General features: G+C 25.2%; 5 protein-coding genes and 1 long non-coding RNA gene across 14 annotated transcripts; 5 read left to right on the top strand and 1 right to left on the bottom strand.

Annotated features, from left to right (window-relative positions):
- The first annotated feature begins 145 nt into the window (after positions 1-145).
- LOC124423200 (endoribonuclease Dicer-like) lies at positions 146-10,307 on the top strand. Of its 3 annotated transcripts, XM_046960705.1 has the most exons (26): positions 179-755; positions 827-1,006; positions 1,099-1,276; positions 1,351-1,590; positions 1,758-2,040; positions 2,231-2,307; positions 2,390-2,493; positions 2,620-2,758; positions 3,105-3,235; positions 3,344-3,584; positions 3,919-4,161; positions 4,264-4,527; positions 4,745-4,918; positions 5,011-5,215; positions 5,309-5,624; positions 5,711-6,078; positions 6,168-6,307; positions 6,400-6,522; positions 6,809-7,105; positions 7,896-8,111; positions 8,281-8,481; positions 8,592-8,673; positions 8,776-8,996; positions 9,112-9,283; positions 9,474-9,549; positions 9,635-10,307. In XM_046960705.1, exons 2-26 carry the CDS (start codon positions 849-851, stop codon positions 9,795-9,797), a joined length of 4,812 nt encoding a protein of 1,603 aa, XP_046816661.1. In that variant the 5' UTR covers positions 179-755; positions 827-848; the 3' UTR covers positions 9,798-10,307. The 3 variants fall into 3 exon arrangements, 2 of the variants coding, with proteins under 2 accessions (XP_046816661.1, XP_046816662.1); XM_046960706.1 differs by lacking the exons at positions 179-755; positions 827-1,006 and having other exon boundaries at positions 1,156-1,276; positions 1,351-1,371; positions 1,449-1,590; XR_006942025.1 differs by lacking the exons at positions 9,112-9,283; positions 9,474-9,549; positions 9,635-10,307 and having other exon boundaries at positions 146-755; positions 8,281-8,292; positions 8,384-8,481; positions 8,776-8,835.
- Positions 10,120-12,282, bottom strand: LOC124423202 (microfibrillar-associated protein 1). 2 transcript variants are annotated; one of them, XR_006942026.1, is made up of 3 exons: positions 11,865-12,282; positions 10,341-11,708; positions 10,120-10,253 (listed from the first exon to the last, which is right to left on the bottom strand). XR_006942026.1 is itself a non-coding variant. In XM_046960710.1 (2 exons), exons 1-2 carry the CDS (start codon positions 11,959-11,961, stop codon positions 10,423-10,425), a joined length of 1,383 nt encoding a protein of 460 aa, XP_046816666.1. In that variant the 5' UTR covers positions 11,962-12,282; the 3' UTR covers positions 10,293-10,422. The 2 variants fall into 2 exon arrangements, 1 of the variants encoding a protein (XP_046816666.1); XM_046960710.1 differs by lacking the exon at positions 10,120-10,253 and having other exon boundaries at positions 10,293-11,708.
- A 95-nt stretch (positions 12,283-12,377) lies between these two features.
- LOC124423205 lies at positions 12,378-13,606 on the top strand. Its single transcript, XR_006942027.1, has 3 exons — positions 12,378-12,762; positions 12,889-13,012; positions 13,449-13,606. It is a non-coding gene; the product is annotated as an uncharacterized LOC124423205 (long non-coding RNA).
- Positions 13,607-13,907: 301 nt separating this feature from the next.
- Positions 13,908-15,202, top strand: LOC124423204 (malate dehydrogenase-like). Its single transcript, XM_046960714.1, has 3 exons — positions 13,908-14,209; positions 14,274-14,657; positions 14,814-15,202. Exons 1-3 carry the CDS (start codon positions 14,000-14,002, stop codon positions 15,174-15,176), a joined length of 957 nt encoding a protein of 318 aa, XP_046816670.1. The 5' UTR covers positions 13,908-13,999; the 3' UTR covers positions 15,177-15,202.
- A 303-nt stretch (positions 15,203-15,505) lies between these two features.
- LOC124423203 (endoplasmic reticulum junction formation protein lunapark-B) lies at positions 15,506-19,122 on the top strand. Of its 3 annotated transcripts, none has more exons than XM_046960712.1 (10): positions 15,507-15,802; positions 15,932-15,981; positions 16,942-16,983; positions 17,063-17,250; positions 17,372-17,558; positions 17,782-18,025; positions 18,167-18,337; positions 18,411-18,596; positions 18,687-18,782; positions 18,906-19,122. In XM_046960712.1, exons 2-10 carry the CDS (start codon positions 15,955-15,957, stop codon positions 18,959-18,961), a joined length of 1,197 nt encoding a protein of 398 aa, XP_046816668.1. In that variant the 5' UTR covers positions 15,507-15,802; positions 15,932-15,954; the 3' UTR covers positions 18,962-19,122. The 3 variants fall into 3 exon arrangements, with proteins under 3 accessions (XP_046816669.1, XP_046816668.1, XP_046816667.1); XM_046960711.1 differs by having other exon boundaries at positions 15,508-15,802; positions 15,928-15,981; XM_046960713.1 differs by lacking the exon at positions 18,906-19,122 and having other exon boundaries at positions 15,506-15,802; positions 15,928-15,981; positions 18,671-18,788.
- Positions 19,123-21,115: 1,993 nt separating this feature from the next.
- On the top strand, positions 21,116-23,540 carry LOC124422800 (nascent polypeptide-associated complex subunit alpha). 4 transcript variants are annotated; one of them, XM_046959705.1, is made up of 6 exons: positions 21,116-21,247; positions 22,005-22,277; positions 22,419-22,538; positions 22,750-22,845; positions 22,926-23,084; positions 23,281-23,540. In XM_046959705.1, exons 2-6 carry the CDS (start codon positions 22,017-22,019, stop codon positions 23,293-23,295), a joined length of 651 nt encoding a protein of 216 aa, XP_046815661.1. In that variant the 5' UTR covers positions 21,116-21,247; positions 22,005-22,016; the 3' UTR covers positions 23,296-23,540. The 4 variants fall into 4 exon arrangements, with proteins under 4 accessions (XP_046815661.1, XP_046815662.1, XP_046815664.1 ...); XM_046959706.1 differs by lacking the exon at positions 21,116-21,247 and adding an exon at positions 21,260-21,400; XM_046959708.1 differs by lacking the exon at positions 21,116-21,247 and adding an exon at positions 21,319-21,340.
- The last annotated feature ends 695 nt before the right edge of the window (positions 23,541-24,235 follow it).

Genomic DNA, 24,235 nt, shown 5'->3' with positions numbered 1-24,235 from the left:
TTTTTAATATATTAAATGATATCCATAAAAGGTTGCCAATTTAACGAATTGAAAATATTCTAGAAATAAAATTTTGTAGATATTTTTGGTTGCGTATCTTGTTTTTTTATTCTGTCATGTCAATTTATGGCGCTGTAGCCAGGACACCAAAAGAAAAACTATATTTATAAAAAAATTAAAGTCAGTTTGGCTTTAGTAGAGTTTAATGTTGAATAAAAAATAACAGAAGAATAATATAATATAATATTCTCTAAGAATATTACAGAATTGTGAATTTAAAAATCTTTCTTAATTAGAAGCATCCTGTGTCTATCTATTCAGTTATAGAACATAATGTATGCGAGTGATGTGCGTAACCAAAGGCTCTATTTTATAACTTGTTCTATTTTATACAAGTTATATGTGCGTACGATTTAAATAGTGAGAATGCTCAAATAACGAAATGAAAAAAAAATCAAATTCAAGTTTAGTAACCATATGAAAAACAGGAACTTTTATATTTGCGTGGTTGTTTTACGAGTCTCTTTGATTTAATTTTCCATATAAATACAATATCGATCGATCGTATTTCATATAAATACGATAATCGATAATATTTAGTAATTCCGATTCTTGAAAAGTTTTCTATGATTCATTCTAAAGCGATAAACATCTGATAAGACGAAATATTCTTAGATAGAAGATGTAATTTATTAGTATTTCAATTTTGTTGTGTTATATTTCTTCTATAGTAAACTGCAATAACACATTGTCAGGTTAGTTACTATAGTATTTTGTTTATTGTTATTGATGTTGAAAATGGGAAGTTCCATTTTGTTTCCTATAGGAGTCATATAACGATAAAAAAAATGGAGAATAAATCAGCAGAATTTATCGCAAGGCCATATCAAATTGACCTTTACGAGAAAGCAATGGAATCAAATACAATTATTTACTTACCTACCGGTACAGGAAAAACATTTATAGCAATGATGGTTCTTAAAAAATTGAGTGTTGATATACAAAAGTATGTTATAATTATGTTTCTCTATCTATGCACATATAATTATTTATGTCAATAATGTATACAAAATAATTCATCTCGTATTTTATTCTTAGGCTTTACAGTCAGGGTGGTAAGAGAACAATATTTGTAGTCAATACAGTACCTTTAGCAACTCAACAAGCTGAATATATTGCAAGACATACAGGATTATCATGTAAAGGATATTGTGGTGATATGAAAGTTGATTTTTGGACAAAAGAAATATGGTTAAAAGAGTTAGATGACCAACAAGTATATATAATGAATATTCATATATTTTTATTATATAATGAATTATTTCAATATAATACGAAAATATTTATCAGGTTTTAGTGATGACAAGTCAGGTATTTCTAGATATTATAAATCATGGATATTTACATTTAAATAAAATAAATTTGATAATTTTTGACGAATGTCACAGAGCTGTAAATGATCATCCTATGCGTCAAATTATGCAGAGATTTGAACAATGTGAAGTTACAGAACAACCTAAAATATTAGCATTATCTGCAACTTTACTTAATTCTAATGTAAAATTGCCTAATATTATAGAATCAATTAAGGTAAAATTCAATAATTTCTAGATGTATATTACTTTAATTATAAGAACATGAATCTTATTGTACGTTACGGCAGAATTTAATGATTTATGAATTATATAAAATATATATGAGAGTATATGTAAATATAAAAATTAACGAGTGCATGATATAATTCTCTTATATTACAGAATTTAGAAATAACATTTCATTCAAAAATAGCAACAGTAGATAATATAAAGGGATATTGTACAAATCCAGAAGAAATTGTAATTCATTATGAAACATATACATACCCAGAAAGTTGGCATAGTGTAGTAACCTATTTACAAAATTTAATAGAATTTTTAAATGTTACATCTATTCCAAGTAATCGAGACTATAACGAATCCAGTAAAGAGTTTAAAACAAAAACTATAAATGAAGAACTTATGAATATTATAGAAGATATAAAAAAACAAATAGATACAACAGGTAATTATAACTGATAGTGGAGATAAATAATATATAATTAAAGTTATTTATGTATTATTTAAATATATATAGATTGTCCAAAAGTTTCTTTCATTATCTGCATGCAGCCGTTTTATCTGGTTTAAAAACGTTTAAAATGCTTGAAAACGAAAGAAACTTTTAAAACAACCTAATATATATTTTTTTCCAGGTTTATATGGTGTTAATAAATGTATTCTACTACACTTAATCCAATTAGAATACAAAAAGAGATCTATTGATGATCAAGTATGTATATTAGAAAATTATGTAATATCAGTTTTGTAAATATGAAATAGATTACTGTACAATTTATTCATCCTATTTATAGTATGGAATATATATCTTTGAATATATGATAACAGAATTATTTAAATTGAGAAAACTCTTAGAAGATGAAATGAAGAATTATACAGATCAACAAAAAATATTGGAGTTAGTATATATTAAAATTTTCATTATATGTATCTCCTAAAATATGTTTTATTTTTTCTATATATTTCTTGAAACGTGTGTGTGTGCACATGTGCGTCTGTTTAAATATATGATTTTAAATTACAGGTTTTCATCAGATCAGGTCCTCCAACTTTTTAAATTATTGAAAAATTTTAATGATAATAAGTTAGACAACCAGAAATTTTGTTGCATTGTTTTTGTGAAGCGTAGATCCACTGCTAAAATATTATACCATATTTTAAAGGTAAGATGAAATGAAAGATAATATTCTTACTAAATTCATTAGAAAAATATTTATACTGTAATTTCCCATTCAAAAATAAATTGCTTATATATCCAATTTATTTTTAACAATATTTTATCGTATTTTTTAAAGCTAATATGTGATATCCTATCATTTTATTTTTATTTTTTCTCTGATTTGTTTTTTTTTTATAATGCTTCTGTAAGAGTATTGTTCAAATCTCTATTATTGCAAAATATTGCTTATAGTATAATATAAATTTTAAGACATTAATTTAATTGATGTATTATTATAGAATTTAAAATATCTACCTGTGTATACACAGTTTTTTAAATCTCTTTTTTAGGAAATACACACTCACGATGAAAGATATAAATTTTTACTTCCGGATTATACTATAGGTTTTAATAATAATCCTTACAAAAGTTATAAAGAAGTTTTATGTATGTCTAAGTGGAACAGAGAGGTTTTACATAGGTATAATTATATATTCATATTATTTTCTATATATTATTTCTCTGATAGAACTTGTAACAGCAATTCTATATTATTACAATAATTATATATTATAATATTTTTCTACAGATTTAGAAATGGATTAAGTAATTGTGTTATAGCAACAGATGTTCTTGATGAAGGAATTGATATACCTGTTTGCACGCTTGTAATACGATTTGATCTACCAACAGACTTCCGATCTTATATTCAAAGTAAAGGACGCGCTCGTTTTTCATCAAGTCAATATGTTATTATGTTAAGTAAAAATGATCACAATTATATTAAGAAACATATGCTATTTAAAAATATCGATTTGTCATTACAAGAGGTATATAATAATATATATTATTTTAATAATAGTATTCTATATATTTATAATGAAATTAGTGTATGTATGTGTGTACATATGTCTCTCTATTCTGTATATATATATATATATATATATATATATATATATATTATATATTATATATATATATATATATATATATATATATAATTATAAAAGATAAAACTAAATTAAACAAATTTGCTATAGTTAATATAATATATTTTGTCTAATTCATTTATGTTCATTTTGCCTAATATAGACTTGCTTTTTTTTAAAAACAGTTCCATCTGATTTATGTAAATTTATTAATTCTATCTTCATTTATATTTAGATATTAATAGGAAAATCTGAGTATCGTATAGAACCTACCGCAGAGGAAATTAAAGAAAATCTGTATTCTTATACAATTGAGCCATATATAGTGAAAATAAATGAAAATATCACAAGTATACTGACAGAACAAGCTGCAATTAATTTAATAAATAGATATTGCAGTTTATTATTGAAATCGAAATTTGTATCTTTATATCCAACATGGAAATTGCATAAAATAGAGGAAAATAAAGCATTTCAGGTATTTTCATAGCATTATTGTTTTAGTAAAGAAAAATTATAATTAGATATTAACTATATATATTGTTTATTTAATTGCCATATAACATAATGAACTTTTCAGGTGTCCCTTAAATTGCCAAGTCTATCTCCACTTAAAGAAGTAGTGTTTGGTGATATTATGCCTTCCATAGATGCAGCTAAAAAATCTGCTGCTTTTAAAACTTGCATAAAATTACATTTACTTGGCGAATTATCAAATAATTTATTGCCATCTATAAATGATATATTAGATAATACAGAATATCTTTTTCCGAATTGGATAAATGAAGATTCAAAAACAAATCAAGCTGGTACTACAAGAAAGAAAAGATATCATAAACTTAAAGTAATTATTCATTTATTACTATTACTATTATTATAATTATCATAGACCTCTTGATATATTTCTTATCTTTCTTTTTTCTGCATTATTTCCTCTTAATATAATTTTTAAATATAATTTTATAATAATTTTTCTTAAATAAAACAGCTGTAATTTTATGAAATATTATTAATTATAAAACTTGGATGAGAGAAATATTATCAAAAAATATTTTTTGTAGTATCCAGAGGCATTATATGGTGCATTTCCTTCAGAAGGAACCGTTTTACATTTACATATTCTTAGTGCTGAACCAGTATATTCAATACCACAGGATAATAGAAATTTAGTCTTTTATAACTTGTTACATGATCAAGCAGGATATGGAATACTTTCGACGAAGTCAATCCCACAAGTAAATAAGTATTTAAAGTTAATTAAATATGTTATCTTTGTAAGGATTTATATATATTTTTTAAATGTCATTTGTTATGATGTATTCATTAGATTCCATCATTCCCTATCTACATGAATGTTGGAGAGCTGAATGTTAATATCAAAGTTGACTATGCAACAATGATTTTAACTAATGAACAAATTGAAGAATTAAAAATTTTTCATACTACAATATTTACTAATATTGTATCTGTTATTAAACCATTTATGACATTTGATAATGATAACCTTGATAATTCTTTTCTTATTGTACCAAGTAAGTAATAAAAGTATTTTTTTTTTTTGCATAATTTAATATTATGATAATATAAGAAAATATTATATTTATTACTAAAAATATTTTTTACAGCTAATAATGAAAATGAAATAGATTGGAATGTTGTTCAAAAATACAAATATATTTCTTATATTAAGTCTCTTGCACCATTAAAAAACATTGATTACGAATTAGCATTGATTGTTCCTAATTATAGATCATCTCCAAATGTATATGTTGTCACACAAGTATGCGATGATCTTGCGCCGAATTCATGTTTTCCAACAAATGATTTTCTTACTTATGCTCATTATTACAATCAAAAACATGAATTAAAAATAAGTGATTTAAATCAATCGATGTTAGAAGTAAAACCAATTTCAATGAAAATTAATTGTATAAAACCACGGTATGATATCACGAAAAATAAAGGACATAAAATATATTAAATTATATATTAATGAATATAATATACATGTTCGTTAATTTTTACAGAAATATGAAGTCTGGCTTAAGTAAACGAAAACGTGCAGATGCACTTGAAGATTACGATGAACATTTAGTACCGGAATTATGTTGTAAAGTTGAATTTCCTGCATTATATTGGCTTAAAGCGACTACGTTACCATCCATCCTTCATAGAATTTCACAATTATTAATTGCATTAGATCTAAGAGAGACTATTTTTAAAGAGGCAAATTTGGGTACTTCACTGAATAATCTCCTAAACCATAATTGGCCTCCTTTGGTCATAAATATACAAGAATCGGAATCTAAAACAGAACAAATGTCAGAAGGTACATTTGATGATATTATACAAACTGGCCAGCCAGTATTAGATTTGAATGGACCTGAAATCGATGGTATGTATAGTTAAAAAGTTTTTATAATAATATATAAAAAAAAATATATATATGTCTTAAAAAAATATGTATATTTTATTATGTTATAGTTCTTAATACTGATGCAAATCTATATCCTTGGTCAAAAGAACAAGAACCACCAGATATAAACAGGAATGCTGAGCAAATCCAATTAATTGATATTGAATATTATTGTCATTTTATGTCGGATACATCTAATTCAGAAATGGTATGATAATATATTAAAATATAATATACATGATATACTAAGTTTATTATCATAATTGTCAAATATTTATTACATATTTTTTATTATTATAGCTTTCTAAGGAACGTAAAACCAAAATAATTAACTACAAAAGTAAACCTAAAGTATCAATACCAACTTTAGAAATTCTAGAAGCAAATGATGAAACAGGACCAGATCCAGTACTAATTATGCAGGTAAATGAAATATCAAATGCACTAATTTTATATATAGTATATATGCTATATAAAATTATTAAGAGTTATCAATGATTATAAAATATAATAATAATAATAATAATAATTATTATTATAATTATAATTATAATTATTATTATTATTATTATTATTATTATTATTATTGTTTTTGTTGTTGTTGTTATTATTAGTATTATTATTATTATTATTATTATTATTATTATTATTATTATTATTATTATTATTATTATTATTATTATTATTAATGCAGCATTTTATGTTTTAGGCGCTTATAACTAGTGGAAATGATGTGTTTGATCAAGAAAGATTAGAAATTTTAGGAGATTCTTATTTAAAATTTATTATATCTTTATATTTGTATTCCGTTTTTCCAACTTATAATGAAGGTCGTTTGACTGCACTTAAAGGAAAAATCATTGGAAATCGAAATTTATATTATTGTGGTATCAAAAAGTCTATCCCAGGATGCATGAAAGTCGATGATTTTATACCAATGAGCACATTTATTCCTCCAGCTTATACAACATTCCGCCCTTTACAAAAAATTTTATTAGAAGCTAAGGTTCTTGTTTTTTTTTTTATATATATATTTCAGCTTGCTAAAAATTTTTGTTTTATGGTTAATCATAACATTCTTTTATGCTGTTAATCATTATTATCCCATTTTATTTTTGATTTCTAATTTTTACTGCATATTATTTTTCTATTATATACTTATACAGGGTACGGCAGAGAAACGGACAATTATAGAAATCGATTTTTTCGGGCACTACTAGGATAATTTGTTTACGCTCAAATAATAAAATGCTTTTATAGAAGTTCAATACCTCAGAAAAACGTTTTATTTAAGAAATTGTAAATATACTAATTTATAGAAAAAAGCATTTTATTATTTGAAGACATAAATACATCTTAACGATGAACGCAATCATTGCACATCGGTCTACTGATTTATGATTGCTGATGCAATGATAGCGTAGGACATATTAATTCTACCTCAACGGTTTTCGGGAAAATCGATTTTTATAGTCGTCTATTTTTCTTTCTAACATTACTAATTTTACATTTTTTAGTAATTTTTGACTATTCATATTTCTACACATATACTAACACATCATATTCCAAAATTCATTCTTATTTATATTTTTCTGAGAATTTCTCTATTTCTTTTTTCTGAATGAATATTATTTTCCCACTTCATTTAACTGTAATGTATGTAGAAAAAGAAAATGAGGGAAATTATAAATACATATTATAATTACTATAAAAAATAATGAGATACTCTATTTTTGTATATCTTATATATCTTGAAAGTGAAGCTTTTTATCGGGCACTATTTTTATATGTATAAGGTATCTCCAAATGTGTTATATGAAATTCACATACCTGAAGAAGAAAGATTCTCTGGATATATAAGTGAAAATACAAAAAATGAAATGCAAGCGAAAGTTTTGAATTGGGCTGCTGCAGAATCACAAACTGGTATTGAGTATTACATAGGTGTACAAATGGTTCCAGACAAAGCAGTTGCAGATTGTGTAGAAGCTCTAATAAGTGTTTATCTTAAAGTAAGATAATTCTAATATTTAAAATTATTGTTATGTTATTGCTATTATTATTATTATCATTATTATTATTATTATTATTGTTGTTATTATTATTATTATTATTATTATTATTATTATTATTATTATTATTATTATTAATTCTTTTTACTATTATTATTTACTTAAACAGAGTATGGGAATGGTAGGAGCTGTAAAATTATTAATGTGGTTTGGTATTTTGCCTTTGCACACTGACATTAATGCATTATTGTATTCTGTTGCACAAAAACCAGAAGTTAGTGTTGGAGATCCAAACTTGTATATGCCATGGGCTGAAACAATAGAAAAGAATATGAATTATAAGTTTCGAAATAGGATATATTTGTTACAGGTAATTTAAGATACAAATAATCTCCCTCTCCAAATAATAATTCTTAAATATGTTGATAAACATGTATTCTTATAATTATATTAATGAAATATATGTCTGTATTTTTTTAGGCTTTTAGTCATCCATCTTACACAGAAAATAATATAACAGATGATTATCAGAGATTGGAATTTTTAGGTGACGCTATTATAGGTAAGAATGAAGAAACATACAAGTTCTATATATGTGTATATGTACTTATATATTTGTTATTTTATTCTAAAATGTATATACATCTTTTTCATTTTCTTTCAGATTTTTTAATTACAGGGTACATTCATCAATATTGGGAATTATTAAGTCCTGGTGAAATTACAGATCTTAGATCTGCACTTGTAAATAATATTACATTTGCATGCTTAACTGTAAAATATGGCTTACATACAGCTCTTTTATCTTATTCTCCACAATTAAATGATGTTATCGATAGATTTGTAAAATTTCAAGAAGAAAGGAATTATGTAGTTGATAACGAGGTAAACTAATAAATAATATCTTATTATCTTTATATATTGATATAAATAATATAGGGCTATAAATATATTAATAATAAATGTTTATAAATAATTCTTACAAATTATTTTTTTAAAGAATCTCTGGATTTTGCTTGAAGAAGAAGAATGTAATATGGCCGAATATGTTGATGTTCCTAAAGTTTTAAGTGATATATTTGAATCTTTCATAGGAGCTGTTTATTTAGATACTAATAAAAATATTAAACAAGTTTGGGAACTGTTATTTGCTCTTATGTATAAAGAAATCGGTACGTTTTTGTCAACCATATATATATATATATATATATATATATATATATACATATATATATATTTAAAAATGATTATTATCATCTAATAATTACATCGAATTTTTTTTAAATGTAATTTTTTGTAATATTATTAGTGCTTGTGATTCTTATTAAATACAATTATTGATTTTATATATTTTTTTTATAGATGCCTTTAGTAGAGATGTTCCGAAGCAACCTGTACGTTTAATCTATGAAACGTTAGGATCAAATGCCAAATTTTTGTAAGTTTCATTTGGGAATGGCATTTTATATTTCTGTTATATTAATCGTATAAAATTGTCTTTAATTTTTCATTGTTATATTTAGATCTGCAACCTTAATAGAGGGTACAAATACTATTATGGTACCTTTAGAAATAACAAATAAAAGAAAATCAAAATTATTTCACGGATTTGGTGCCAATAAAAAACAAGCTAAATGTGCAGCAGCAAAGCAAGCTTTGAAGTATTTGCGTTGCAAAAATGAATGAAATAATTATGAATTCATAATTTTTGTATTTTGTTATAAATTATTATATTTTATAATATTAATAGGAAAGTTCGCGCATTTTATAACGTGAGTCCGTGAATGCCAGACATACTTTATAGTATACAGGTTGAAAATTTTTCTGCGCAAATACATTACAACAGATAAGAACCTTGAGTCGCGGTGGCTTTGATAGGTAACATGTAGCAAAGGTATATAAAATTGTTGCCCAAAAATATCATATTATAAAGTGTGACTTTTTGATATTTTTTACTATTAGAAATTATGTTATCCATTGTCAGACACTTTATATGGTGGAAAACCTCTGCCATACAACTTTTTAAAAATACACTTATTTAAAGATATTTCCCAAGCAGCCAAATAGTTTCGAAAGTTCTAACAGCTTGTCAAATATGGTTGAATATTATTTATCTTTATTGATACGAACTTTCTTGATAATCTAATAAATTAAAAAATAAATGTTTATATTGTAATGATATAAAATTAGAACAGATATTCTTTATTTATTATATGTACATTTTCATACCCAAAGCTTATTATTAACAAATTTTAGTGCATATACTTCTGCAGAGTAAGACTTTATAAATGCTTAGATACGTGTATTAAATTTAATTTTCATTTTTTCTTTTTTTCAAAGATGGCCGTTCAAAAACTTGTTTCATTCCAGCAGCTTGATTATTATGAAATTTAAGATTTTGAGCGGTCTCCGATATCCAAGGAGAGTCAAATTGAGTAGTATCTTGGTCAACTAAATGAGTATATTTAGTTCTACCACTACGACCAAAGTTCTTAACTTGCATAACTTTTGGTAATATTGTTTTATCAAAGTGATCTTCCAAAGTAGCACCAGAGAAGTCTCTCTTAAATATGTTATCATCTTTGTCCAAATAGAAAGCACCACGATGATAATATTTTTGTAAAAATTTATATTTTCCCTTTGCTGCTTTATTAGTTATAACCTTTGGATTTAATCGAGCTTCTTGTCTACGCTCTTCTTCAGTCATATTACGTATTCGTTCAATTTCTAATCTCTCCTTTTCAATTTGTTCCCTTTCTTCCCGGTCTCGTTTAATTCTCTTTAATTCTCTTAATTTCCAAGCTTCATATTCAACTTCATCATTTTCATCATCTGTACAAACATCTTCAAGCTTACCTTCTTGCTCATTATTAGTTTTGTTAACCTGTGTTTCTTTACGAATTGCTTCCTCCACCATACGAAAAGTTTGCCTTTTCCGTTCTTCTGCTAATTTTTTAGCTTCTATTTCTACTTGTTTTTGTTTCATTGCCTCCTTTTCTTTCTCCATAACTGTAATTCTGTCCTTTTTTCTAACAAAAACTGGTTTAAGTCTTGGGCCTGTTTCTTCTTCAGAATCCGTGTACTCCTCATATTCTGAACTTTCTTCCGTGCTTTCACCAGATCTTTCATCTTCTTCTCCATGTAATAATTCTTCTTCTGTCTCTTTTTTTGATAATACTCGTTGTTTCAAAGCTTCACGTCTTCGCTCTATTTCTGAATCTGATAATTCTTCATCTTCGGATGAATCTGAACTTTCCAATTTAATCCTTTCATGTGATCTTTCTGGTTCTATCTCAATTAATTCAGGCTCATGAATATGTCTTTGCCTTTCAACATGAGACTCTGTGGCTGAATCTCGTTGTCTCTCTAATCGTGTTAATCTCCTCAAGCGTGGATCATCTTCATCTCTTATTTTTACAACTTGAGCTGTGTGTGGGACATCGGTAATAGTTTCATTGTCATCATAACTTTTATGAACACGTTTTTCTAAAAAATCTTCATCTTCTGATTCTTCTTCTGAACTAGCCACAGGGGCATAATCAGGACGTTTACCAGAAACATAACGATGTACTTTCACTTTCTTCATAGATAGTTCTCCTGTAAAATAGAAGAAAAATATATTTGATATAAATATCAAATATTAATTAAAGTTCAATATATAATTTAATATACAAATTTTAATAAATAATAAATAATTTTAGAGAATATATATTTTTAAAAATCTTTTGAAATTATATCATAACATAAACTAACCTTTATCATTTTTTACTGGCACGGCACCTGCTGTACTTTGTATTCCCATAGGTGCAGGTGCTAAAGAATTATTTGTTACAAAATAATCCATCATCATTTTGACGTTATTATTAAGGCAATGGTAATTATAAAATTCACTTGTCTCCTTTACTTTTTTTTTTTTTTTTTATTTTAATAGCCTTATAAAGACTCAATAATTCGCTGTTAGATAACTATGCCAATTTTAAGTAAATTCTGACGACTAGAAAGATTAAATAATTTAATTTTTTTTTAAATCAATGGATGTATAGTCCATACGCACAGGAAAAATAAACAACAATGATAAGAAAATAATTAACTTCATTAGTATAAATAACACTACACGATAACAATCTTTGTCAAAGTTCATATGGAAACGTAAACGGTACGGACTTGTAATCTCTAAAATATTTGACAGGTGGCGTTGTTGTTGTATTGCCAACCTTGGCATGTGTGTGTATCGCTGTAGGTGTATATTTCTAGCGTTATTACAAATGGAAATGATTGAAGTGTTAAATAATCAAAGTCGTTTTCATAGTTTTATTTGTGATCATTATTGTTTGTCACTATAAAATAAAAACTTTTGACATAATTATTTTTTCTTTATAATGGAGAAAATTTTAAAATTGCTATGAATATTATTCATGATAGTAAATTGATTTTGGTAGAATTAAATATCAGTATTAAATCGTATTAGACATCATTTATCTCTATAACTTTTTGATTTACTCTATTTTGTCCATGACAATTTTGAATTTGGTTGGTAGCTTTGATTATTACAAAAAAAAAAAAAATTAACCGCCACAAGTTTACTTCAGAACAAATTTCTTTCTATACTCACAACAATCCGCAAGTACTTTCATTTAAAATGGCAGATAAGGTATATTCGATGAATTGATTTAAACATTTCATTTTATTTTTTCCTTTTATATACGCTATATATTTTATTTATATTATTATATCATATGGATTTAAAGTTTAACAAATATTTTATGTATTCTTTCAGGAACTTCAGGAAGAATTAGAAATGTTACGAAAGACGCGACGTGATTTACAAGAATATTATTATCTTTTAAGGATATTAAGAAATGATATAGAAAAAATGATAGGCAACTTTTCATTTACATCTGGTAAAAAAGTTAAAACATTACTTTAACTTATATTATTATATATGCGAGAAGAAAGCTTTTAAGAAATATTTGACAAATTATCTATATTTATTAGAAAATATTATCATTTAAATAATGAATATATTAATTATTTCATACGATATGATCTAACTTAATAAACGATTTTATTATTAAAATAACAAAAGACTATTTAACTAATTGTAAAGATTAACCTTTCTTATAATTTTGACATGATAGTATATAAATTCTACAAACTTGAAATAAAATTTTAAATAACTTTTAAAGTGCATTGTTATATATTTTGACATTATTGATATTATCTTTTTGATAATACTTTATTTTAAACTTTTATTTTATTAAAAGAAACTCGAGGTATGTTCTATAATAAACAACAAAAAATTATGTTCAATTAATTAAGAACAATAACTTGTTTCAGATATTTGTGAGACACAAAAAGACACTACAGCTCAAGATATTAAGAAAGATAAAAAAATTCCTTAATAGCATCATAAATTGTATTAAAAGTATTCAAATATGGTAAATCAATTATATATTCTTATTAATTTTTCGGGAAGATATAGTTATATTGATCTTTATTTTATATTCTACTATAAGTTTTCTTAATTAATATTTTTTATTAATAAAATTAATATATATATATATATATACATATATATAAATTTTTAGTATAGTTTGTTTCATATCAAGAATTCCATGCTCATTTTGGCAAAATATTAAAGTACAGGCGTAAAATGAAATTTAAAAATGATCTCCAAGTGTTATTCATATTATTTTCAAAGTATTACCGGATGTTTTTATAGATTTTGCATGGTTCAAAATAGTTTAAAAATACAATTGAATATTAACAAGAGAAATATAAAATCTCAAAGTCAAAATAGATCTAAAGAGAAAATATATGGAGAATGCAAATTAAATAATATTAAGCAACTCACACGATCTTATGAATATAATATTTTTCATGATCGTATGGTTGATATAAATGTTTGTATTATTGGTGGAGGTTTATCTTCTGTTTATACAGCAATTCTTTTAAAACAATCCCGTCTTATAAAAGATATACATTTAGTTGATTTAAGTGGAAAATTAGCTGGTACTGTCGTGGATGCAAGCCATATTGATACTTCTATTTGCATAAAATATTTTACAAAAAGACTGATCAGAGAAGCCTTAGTAAAAGTATGTTAATTTAATTACATTATAATAACAGATATAACAGAAATCAATGTTATTTTATTTATAGACAAATATTGTTGCACTTATGGATGAATCTGATTTAAATATCCTTAAAGATCCATATGTTCAACTTAATACATGCTCAAAATACATTCATCAAACAGTAGAGGATATAATTACAATTTCTCCTATGGCTCTTGTAGCAATTTTTACAAATCCAGTAACAGCAACATTATCAATGGTATCAGAGATTTATAAACATGCAGGCAAATGGGATCCAAATAGATTGATTGGTTCTGCCTCTACAGAGATAATGCGAATTGAAACAATAACAGGAAATATCTTAGATTTGAATCCTGCATCTATATCAATCCCAATAGCTGGAGGGGCTGATCTAAATACTATTGTACCGCTTTTATCATGCGCAAAACCTATCAATGGATTTATAACCGTATGAGTATAATAATACTTATATTTTTTAATTTTTTAATAATTTACTAAGATCAATGGTATATAAATTAGAAACAGATACTGTACTATATTTTTTTATGTAACTTTTTCTATTGTATAACAACAAAATATAAATAATTATATATTAATTGTTTAGGCGCATTATAACACATTGGTAGAATTATTTCAAGCGACCGAACAAGAGAAAATACATTCTAATGTCAAAAAGTTTGCCCTCTTGGATGGATGCGCTGCAGTAAAATTAATTTTAGCTCTTGCTGGTGGCCTTAGTGGTCTTGATAATATGTATGCATGTGGTTTTGTACGGTCAAATGTAATGCCCTTATGTCGTTTCTTTACGTCTCAATTACAATTTGGATTGAGAGGAATTAAAGAAAATTTAGGTCTACCGAAAGTTTCACCTTTGGAAATTAATATGATCGAAAAAGCAATTCCAATTATTAATGAATACGTCGAAATGGGAGTAAAAGCTGCTAATTGTAAAGAAATAAAATCATAATACATTAAATTTATTATTTCTACTTATATATTATTTTATAATTCTTTTACTTCTTTTTTAAACATTATTTTAAATTTTAATAATGGTTCTACTTCGATATCTTAATTCGTTTAGTGATTTGAAATCTATGAAACATGATTGGTTGCATTTTCAAGTTATGATTAGTTATTTCTGATGGAACCACAAAAACAGCCAATAATCAGTTTCATAATATAAGAAATTAGAAAAGAGTATTACAAATGTATAAAAATAAAATTTGCTACTATGGCGAAGAAAATAGGATTTTAATTAATTTTGTTGGTATGATTACGCACCGTTATTGTGTAGTATTACAGCTTCTTATATTCTTTTGTGGTTAATTTTTTTTTTTTTTTCAAAATCCGTATAAATCGAAAAGAAAAGTAAAAAGTGTTAATAATCGTCAAAAAATTAATGAAATATTGAATTGAGTTCGTACATTCTATGAGAACAAAAAAATATATACATATATGTAGATATATATATATATAATTTTTTATTGCAATATGTGAATAAACATTATCCTGTTGGCATCTGGAGAATCTTTGTAGGAAGCAAGTTATAAATATCGGTACAAAACGCGGGTGTAGTTATATTGGATTTGAAAGGTAGACCGTTGCATATATGACAATTGAATCTCGATGTTTCAAAAAATATCTTTTATAAATCAATTTTGACATAAGAATTGACATTTATATACAATTAATATCAGTAATTTCTTTTTTTACGGAAGAAAGAACACGATCGATCGTCCGAAAACATGGGAATCATATTATCCAGATTTCGAGTAAGTATTTTGGTTATATTATTACATTTCATGGCTTTTCCTATTATGCACTTTGTGTTTTTGATCTTGAATTGTCTATACTATTAAGACGGGTAAGTGTTCCAATTTAAAAAAGTCCATAAATGTTTAATATGTTATGAGGAAAAATTTTAATATTTTGTTTCTTTCTCTCTCTCTCTCTCTCTCTTTCTCTATTTTCTTTCTTTCTTTCTCTCTCTCTTTCTCTCTTTCTCTCTTTCTTTCTCTCTCTCTTTCTCTCTCTCTCTTTCTCTCTCTCTTTCTCTTTCTCTCTTTCTCTCTTTCTCTTTCTCTTTCTCTTTTTTCTCTTTTTTTTCTCCTTGTTTTCTGTTTCTTTTTTTCTCCCTTATATATTTTTCTTTTTCTTTTTTCTTTCTTTTCTCTTTTTTCTTTTTTTTTCCTTTTTTTTTTTTTTATCTAACTATATAAAACGGAAAGTATATGAACAATATTTTTATGTAGCAACTATAGTTATTTTTAGAATCAAGGCACGCTCGTGAATTGTATATGCATTATTATTTTAAGAGATTACATTCATTATGTATATCGGTTTTAAATATCTTAAAATAATATAAATTTTTGACATTATGTATAGTGAGTATGGACATATGTACAATGAATTTGGAAATATATTTATTTTTAAGATTTTTTGTATTGTCATTTTGGTTCTGTATTATTGGAATGATTAATTAAAATTGAAAGGTTATTAATGTGATGAAAATATCATGCTTTCATACAATTGTATTTGTTAATTTGGTTCGATAAATATTAAAATACATTCTAAATATTTAAGATTACTGTATTTTAACTAGATTACCTTATACTTTTTATATTATAAATTATTCGAATATAAAATTTTTTTGAAGATTTTTTAATAGGAAAAAAAAAAAAAAAAAAAAAAATTAATGTAACTTTATAATAAAGAATTTTATATTTTATTAGGGAAAGAAAACAACTATTGAAATTTTAGAAGATTTAGATTCGGTAAGAGAAACCTTTATTTTACATTATTTATTTTTATTTTATTGTTATCATAAAAAATATAAGATTTGTTTTTTTATAGAAAATAAAAGAAATACAGGAATATGGACAGAATACTGAACAAAAGCACAAAAAAATTGTTGGAACACTTGTCATTTATAGCGTTGTTCTTTATATTACAACAGCCTTCATTTTCTATTTTTACTTCTTCCCAGCCTCTTTATATGATCAAATATTTTATATTACTCCATTATTAATTTTTCCAATTATGTAAGTATCCTTATTTTCTTTTTTAATTGATTATATATATGAAGGCAAGCATAAGTTATTCGATTAACTAATCTATAAATGAATTGACAATAAATATGAAGAGAACATTATATTACTACAGAATACTGTTTACAAAAAAAATGGTATCGTGGTACTATAAACGCAAAATATCTCGGAATCAAGAAAAGTTGGTAACGATGCAACAGGAGAAGAATAAAATTTTAGATGAAGTTACAGAAACTGAAACATATAAAAAAGCCAAGGAGATTTTATTACGATTTGCACCTGATCAACTGAAAATGACATCAGTAAGTCAAAATAATTGTATTAAGTAAATAATAAAGAATTTCATAAACGCATAGTAAAGGTAAGTAATTTATTTTAGAATCCTGTAAGTATAAATTATAATAATAAAAAACATAAATAATAATGATTCTTACATGTATAAGTAATATATATATAGAAGAAACAATATTCTAAATTCTTCTTTAAAATTGTAGTAACTATAAAAATAATGTTATTGATTTTTAGACATCTGTTACAGTACCACAGACTGTAGAAAAACTACGACAGCCCGACGTATCACGTACTATTACATTTTCATCACCAGGTATAGGAGAAATAAGAAGAAGAACTCCTAATCAGTCATTCAATGTTTCAAAGGATATCAATGCTCAAACTTTATCTGTTGATGGAACTCCTAATAAAACCACACAGTTAAATACTCCTATTCAAACTGGTTCTAAACGGCTTAATAATACACCTATGTGCTACAGTTAGTATTGCTTTGTATTTATATATAATAAATTATTTAAGGTTTAAAATAATTACACTAATATATTATATTTTGTTAATACATGCGTATAGTATCATTCTATCTATATTGTATTAATATTAAATTTATATTACATATTAGGATCACCTGAATATACATTAGCACGCCCTGTATTACCACACCACAGAAGCAATTTTGATCGTTTAATTGATTATTTAGTGGGTGATGGGCCATCAAATCGTTATGCTTTAATTTGTCGTCAGTGCGAATGTCATAATGGAATGGCTCTTAAAGAGGAATTTGAATATTTAGGTGAATAAGACTTTTCAAAATCTGTTAATAAAAGTAGCGAAGAAATGAAAAAACGTAACACTTGTATTCATAGGATTTAGATGTTGTTATTGCAATTTTTGGAATCCTCCAAGAAAACAAAAACCAGGAGTCCAAAGAATAGAGGATGTTTTTTCTAACACTTCTCCAACTTCTGGAACACTTGCAAATGATTCATCTGATAAAAATACAGAGACATCAAAACATTCTGAAGTAGAGGCATCATGTTTATCTGATACTGGTAATTACTTTGTTACTTTGTTACTTTTTCAATATAAATAAGCAACACACATACATACACACACACATATTTAGAGTAACTAATTTTTAGATTCAGATATTGAAGTAGTTGAAAGACCAGCAGAAATATCTGAAAATCAAGAGCATATTGATGATGATTATACTAATTCCAATATAAATAAAAAAGGTAAACATAAAATTTTTAGCTAATGTTTGTCTAATATTTTATCTATATCTTAAAAAAATGTGTATTTTTCTTTTCATCTATTTTTATTTTTCAATTATTTTTATACAACTGCTTCATAATTAGGAATGCAAAACTCAGAAGAAAAAAAATCCGATGAAGAAATGGAAGTTGAAGATTGATATCTTAAGAATTCAGTCGGCATAGGTACTATATTACTGTTGATAATGACATTAATAATACAGCGCAATATATTATAATTGTGTTCTATGTTCAGTAGTGGTCAATTATATGAAGATTTGAAAAGAAATTATTAAATTTTCGACAGTTAAAAACAATATCATTCCAAGTTATCTTTATGCAATTGTTAGCGAAATTGCATAAAATGATTAATAGCACAGTATAATACATACAATTTTTTTTTTTTAATTATAACAAATAATCATTCTTTCTAGTTTGAATCTAAATAATGTTTCTATTAATTTTACAATCTTGATTCATTTAGCATTAGATAAATAATCAAATTCTTATAATTTAGTATAAACTATGTATTTTATATGAGACTGTTTATCTTGATAATAGAAACAAATTAGTATTTATATTAGAAGAGGTTTTGCAAAAGAATATAAAAATTATTAAATTTTTTCATACTTTGGAAAATAAGAAAAATATTTTTAATGTAATTTTATTGCATTTTATTTATTTTTTTCTTTTTTAGAAAATTCCAAAGTAATTTATTTTTTATTGAAAGATAAATTATATAGACCTGACTTATTTATAAAATTACTAGTATTTGATATTATATTTTTAAGTATTTAAAATGTTGATTGAAGAATTATATATATAAAAATAATAAATTTGGAAAATATTTTGATGTTTAACTCTTAATAAAAAGAAAAATACATATTTAATGAAATGTTTGCTACAAAAATATATTTGTTAAGTATGTTATAAATTCTGCACGATAAAAGTTTAAGTGTTATCTTATAAAGATTAAAAAATATTAAAAGATCAAAGAAATAAGTCTCGCGGGAACATAATATATGAAAATGGTTGAAGTTATTATATAATAGATATTCGTTATTTTGGACTAATATTACTTCAAATGTAATATTCACAAACAGAAAAGCTGATATATTTGTAATGTGTAAGTGTATATGTATATTTAAATATTATAAGTTATATATACTATACATATACAAATTTTAAAAGTTAAATAAAATTTTACATGAATATTTTTATAACAAAAAATATTTCCATTTTATATTTCTCGAAATTATCTACAATAGTTACTTCTTTTTCTGTAAATACTTTATCGTATATATTTAAAAATAAGTTTTTATCTCTAATTGCGTTTCGAATACAAGTATATGCACTTATAAGAATGAGAGTTCTAACTATTGTTTTTGATAACATTTATATCATCTATTAAAATCAATGCGTACGTTATCATACGGATATTAATATATGTGAAAGAGAGGTTATGAGAAATCAAAATAATTTTGTTATAAAATCAATCAAAAACAAGAAAGAAAATATTGTATAACTAAATATATTGCTTTTATAACGATTTTTTTTTTCATTTTGCTACTACATATATCGCATAGAATAAAAATTATTTCAACTATTGTAATAACAATATGAAATTTGTATTTTCGAAATTTATTGTTAAATATAATCTGTTCATCATTTTTTTTAATACTCTTGTAAATCACTCTATCCACTCTCCTTGATATTTCATTTTTTGTCTGTTACTATTTTATACTCTATTATATCCTAGAACTATTTTTTTTTTTGAGAATTGAATTCTTTTTTCTTTTTTTTTTTTTTTTATTTTTTAATAATGTTTATAATATTGTTAAGTTCATTTAATATGAATGAAAAATTATTAAATTATTAGGGTATATACGTTTAGATAGATACATTTACTAGTTCAAAAATCTAAATTACGATTAACGATGAAAATTGTAAAATACTTTCAAGATACATTATTACTTTTTTTATTATTATTATTATTTTTATATTCTTTATATCTATGTTATAAGTAAAATAAAATTTACGCTCAATATGATCAGATCAATGTGATCGTTTCACGCAACTTATAATATGTCGTGATTGGTTTGATGGTCGAGCAGCAAGAGTCGAAAAAGTGTTTATATTAACTACATTATTATAACGTCTATATCGTTCATTTAATTAAAAGATTGTTTGTGGAAATAAATTTTGAAAAAAAAAAAAAAAATAAATGAATAAATAAATATTACAACGTTCGAAAAGATAATATGGAAAATTCATTATTGTAGAATAATGAATTGTGTCGTCGATTGTATATGAGATTTAACTTTGCGCTTGTCTGATGTTTGCGTTCTTAAAAGTACAAAGATTTGTCAGAAAGTAGCACATGTGTGAACTGGCCTCAGTTTATATGGTAAAAATAGTGCCCTACCGCCGAGGGACTATCGTTTGAGGTAAATCTAATGATTTTATCGGCATCGTCTTACGAAACCTGTTAAAATGTGTTTAACTAATGTAACATTTGTCGGAATAACGTTTATATAGAAGTAATATTCTAGTTTATTTCTTATCATCGATAATATACGTGATTGTATTTGGAAAGCTTGGTAGGCCTTGTCTACGATTTTGTTCGCACTTACATATCAATGATATAAAGTTTCGTCAACGAGCTATATTGTTATTGAATTTTTTAAAAGTATAATATAGATCGAGACACGGTATTCTATATACATTTAATAGATCGGATGAAGTTAACAGAATATAATACTGTATGCTATGCTTTTATACAGAAATTTAATAGGGCGCCATAACAATGTCTGCTTAATTGTGGAAATGGCCGCACTGAGTTCGCATTACTGTTCTTTGTCGTTGTGTTATTTATATTTGTATTATCATTTCGAATGATAATAATTCATTCATTTGATCTTGAAGTTATTAAAATTTGTTTTTAATTTTATCGGTTATACATTATAGATGATGTTTTCCTATTTCGTTAACTTTGTACAAAACACGTGCCTCATTTTTCTCGTTTTGGGGATTGATCGATTTGCGTCTATCTAGTATAGAGTGCGGTAGGAATACAATAGAGGATAATCTTGTTTTTTTCGATATAAATTTATGTTGTTGATATATGAATAAATTTTATTTATTGTATATTATATGTTACCTTGTATAACAATTAAAATTTTTTTTTTTTTTAATTCTTACCAGAGATTAAGAAAAATGCCCGAATTAACCGAATTAGACAAAGCTGCCAGCTCCGAGCCCACAAAAATTGAGGCTGCTAGAGTAGGAGTTGGATCTGGAACTGATTCCGATTCAGATGATACTATTCCAGAATTAGAAGATGCTGGTGTAGGTGGCACAGCTGGTTTTCCAACCACAGCGGTTACCGGACTTCCCATTGATTTGGTCTCTAAAGCTAAACAAAGTCGTGGAGAGAAAAAGGCTAGAAAGCTTATGAGCAAATTAGGATTGAAACCGGTATGTCATTTTTTTTTCTTTTTCTTTTCTCTTTTTTTTTTTATATTCATACATCTATTATATGAATATCTATATCTGTTAATATCTATTTCTTTTAAAATTATTTTAATGTTTTCTTTTTTCTTTTGTTTTGTAATATAGGTACAAGGGGTCAATAGGGTAACCATTAGGAAATCGAAGAATATTTTGTTTGTTATTAACAAGCCTGATGTTTTGAAAAATCCAGCTTCAGATATATACATTGTATTTGGTGAAGCTAAGGTATGTTCTTATTTGTATACATACAGTTTAATAAAAAATATCTTTGATTAACGATAGAATAAATGATGACAATGTACGGTTTTGCAATTTATTAACTAAATATATTATGTGGACAAATACCTTGGCAGACTGATATGTAATGATATTATTTATTTATATTCTTATGACGTGCTTAGTTAATAAAATATATCATTTTTTATTTTATTTATAGATCGAAGATTTGAGTCAACAAGCCCAAGTTGCGGCTGCTGAGAAATTTAAGGAGCCACCTGTAATTCCTGCGACCGAAGCCGGTGGCAGTACAACGGTAAAGAAATAGTACAAATGTTATTTGTACTATTGTGATATTCTGACAGCAATATTCATTTTTTTTTTATGTTGTTTAAGGTCGTTGCTCCGATACAAGAGGAATCGGAAGAAGAAGTGGATGACACGGATGTCGAAGAAAAAGATGTGGATTTGGTGATGTGCCAAGCTAACGTCTCTAAAGGAAAAGCTATTAAGGCTCTTAGAAATAATAAAAATGACATTGTTAATGCTATTATGGTAAGTATTAATGTATATATATTATTTCCTATAATTATTTTGAATATTTTTCTTTATGATGAATGATAAAAAGGTTTCGCGATCATCAGAAAATATATTGTTGTTAGTCTTGGCAGACTGAAAGTAACATTTCTTATTATAATCTATTTTATGAAATTAGATTAAAAATTAACAATGATATAATAATGTGTTTTAGGAATTGACAATGTGATGAAGCTCTTTAGAAATGGCTATGCTATGACGAAGCCTGTATTTTGAAATCACTATTGAATCATCTATGCATCATCGGAAACTCATCATTTCTTTCTTTTTCTCATCGCATTGCAAGAAACCACATAATTCCGTAAGACGAAGTCCCAAATAGAGATAGTCCTTGCAATCTCTCGGGAATCTAAATTTACGTGTATGTACATAATTCATATGGAGTAAACAAATAAATACATTAAGGACACAATATATCCAGTCAGTTTTATTCATTTTTTATGCTAAAATTATTTTTCTTAATTCCTTCATGTATTAAGTTGATTTATTACAATGTGAAATGTATCCCAAAGAATTATGTTGAAAATGAAAAAACTGATTGAATCGATGAACAGCAAGTTTTTATTGTATTCATGGCTGTTCACTTATCCTGCTTTTATAATGGTTTACGTCATCAATCGAAAACGGACATTACTCTAGACAGATCTTGATGAACAAGATTTTATTTTAAAAACTAAGCTTTAATCTAGAACATACTTTTTGTCAAATTTTTGAAATTTGCCTATGTATTATTTTCTTTGAAAAAAAATCGTATTAAAAAATGATATTATTTGAGAATAGTTTATGCGCAAATAATAAAGCTTTTTCAAAAATTCGATAAAGATATGTCCTAGATGAAACCTTCGTCTTTAAAATGAGACATTTTTCATCAAAATTATTCAAGAATTACGCCTGTTTTCATTGTTATGCGTAAATGCTATTTTTTTCAACATTTTTCGCGTAAAAAAAGGTTTTGTAATGTGGCGCCCCTCGAAATTGGCCGATATCACGTTTGAATGAAGTATGTTTGTTCGATGAAGTAGCGAGATTACCTGTTTGTTTGTTACGTAAATAGTTGATGCTCAGATTTTCTGAATCATTCCAAACGCAAAAAAATTCGTCTCACGACT

This window comes from Vespa crabro, chromosome 3 (genome assembly GCF_910589235.1).
Source record: "Vespa crabro chromosome 3, iyVesCrab1.2, whole genome shotgun sequence".
NCBI lineage: Eukaryota > Metazoa > Arthropoda > Insecta > Hymenoptera > Vespidae > Vespa > Vespa crabro.
Note: the sequence above shows the minus strand (reverse complement) of the source record. Positions and strands in the feature narration are given on the sequence as shown.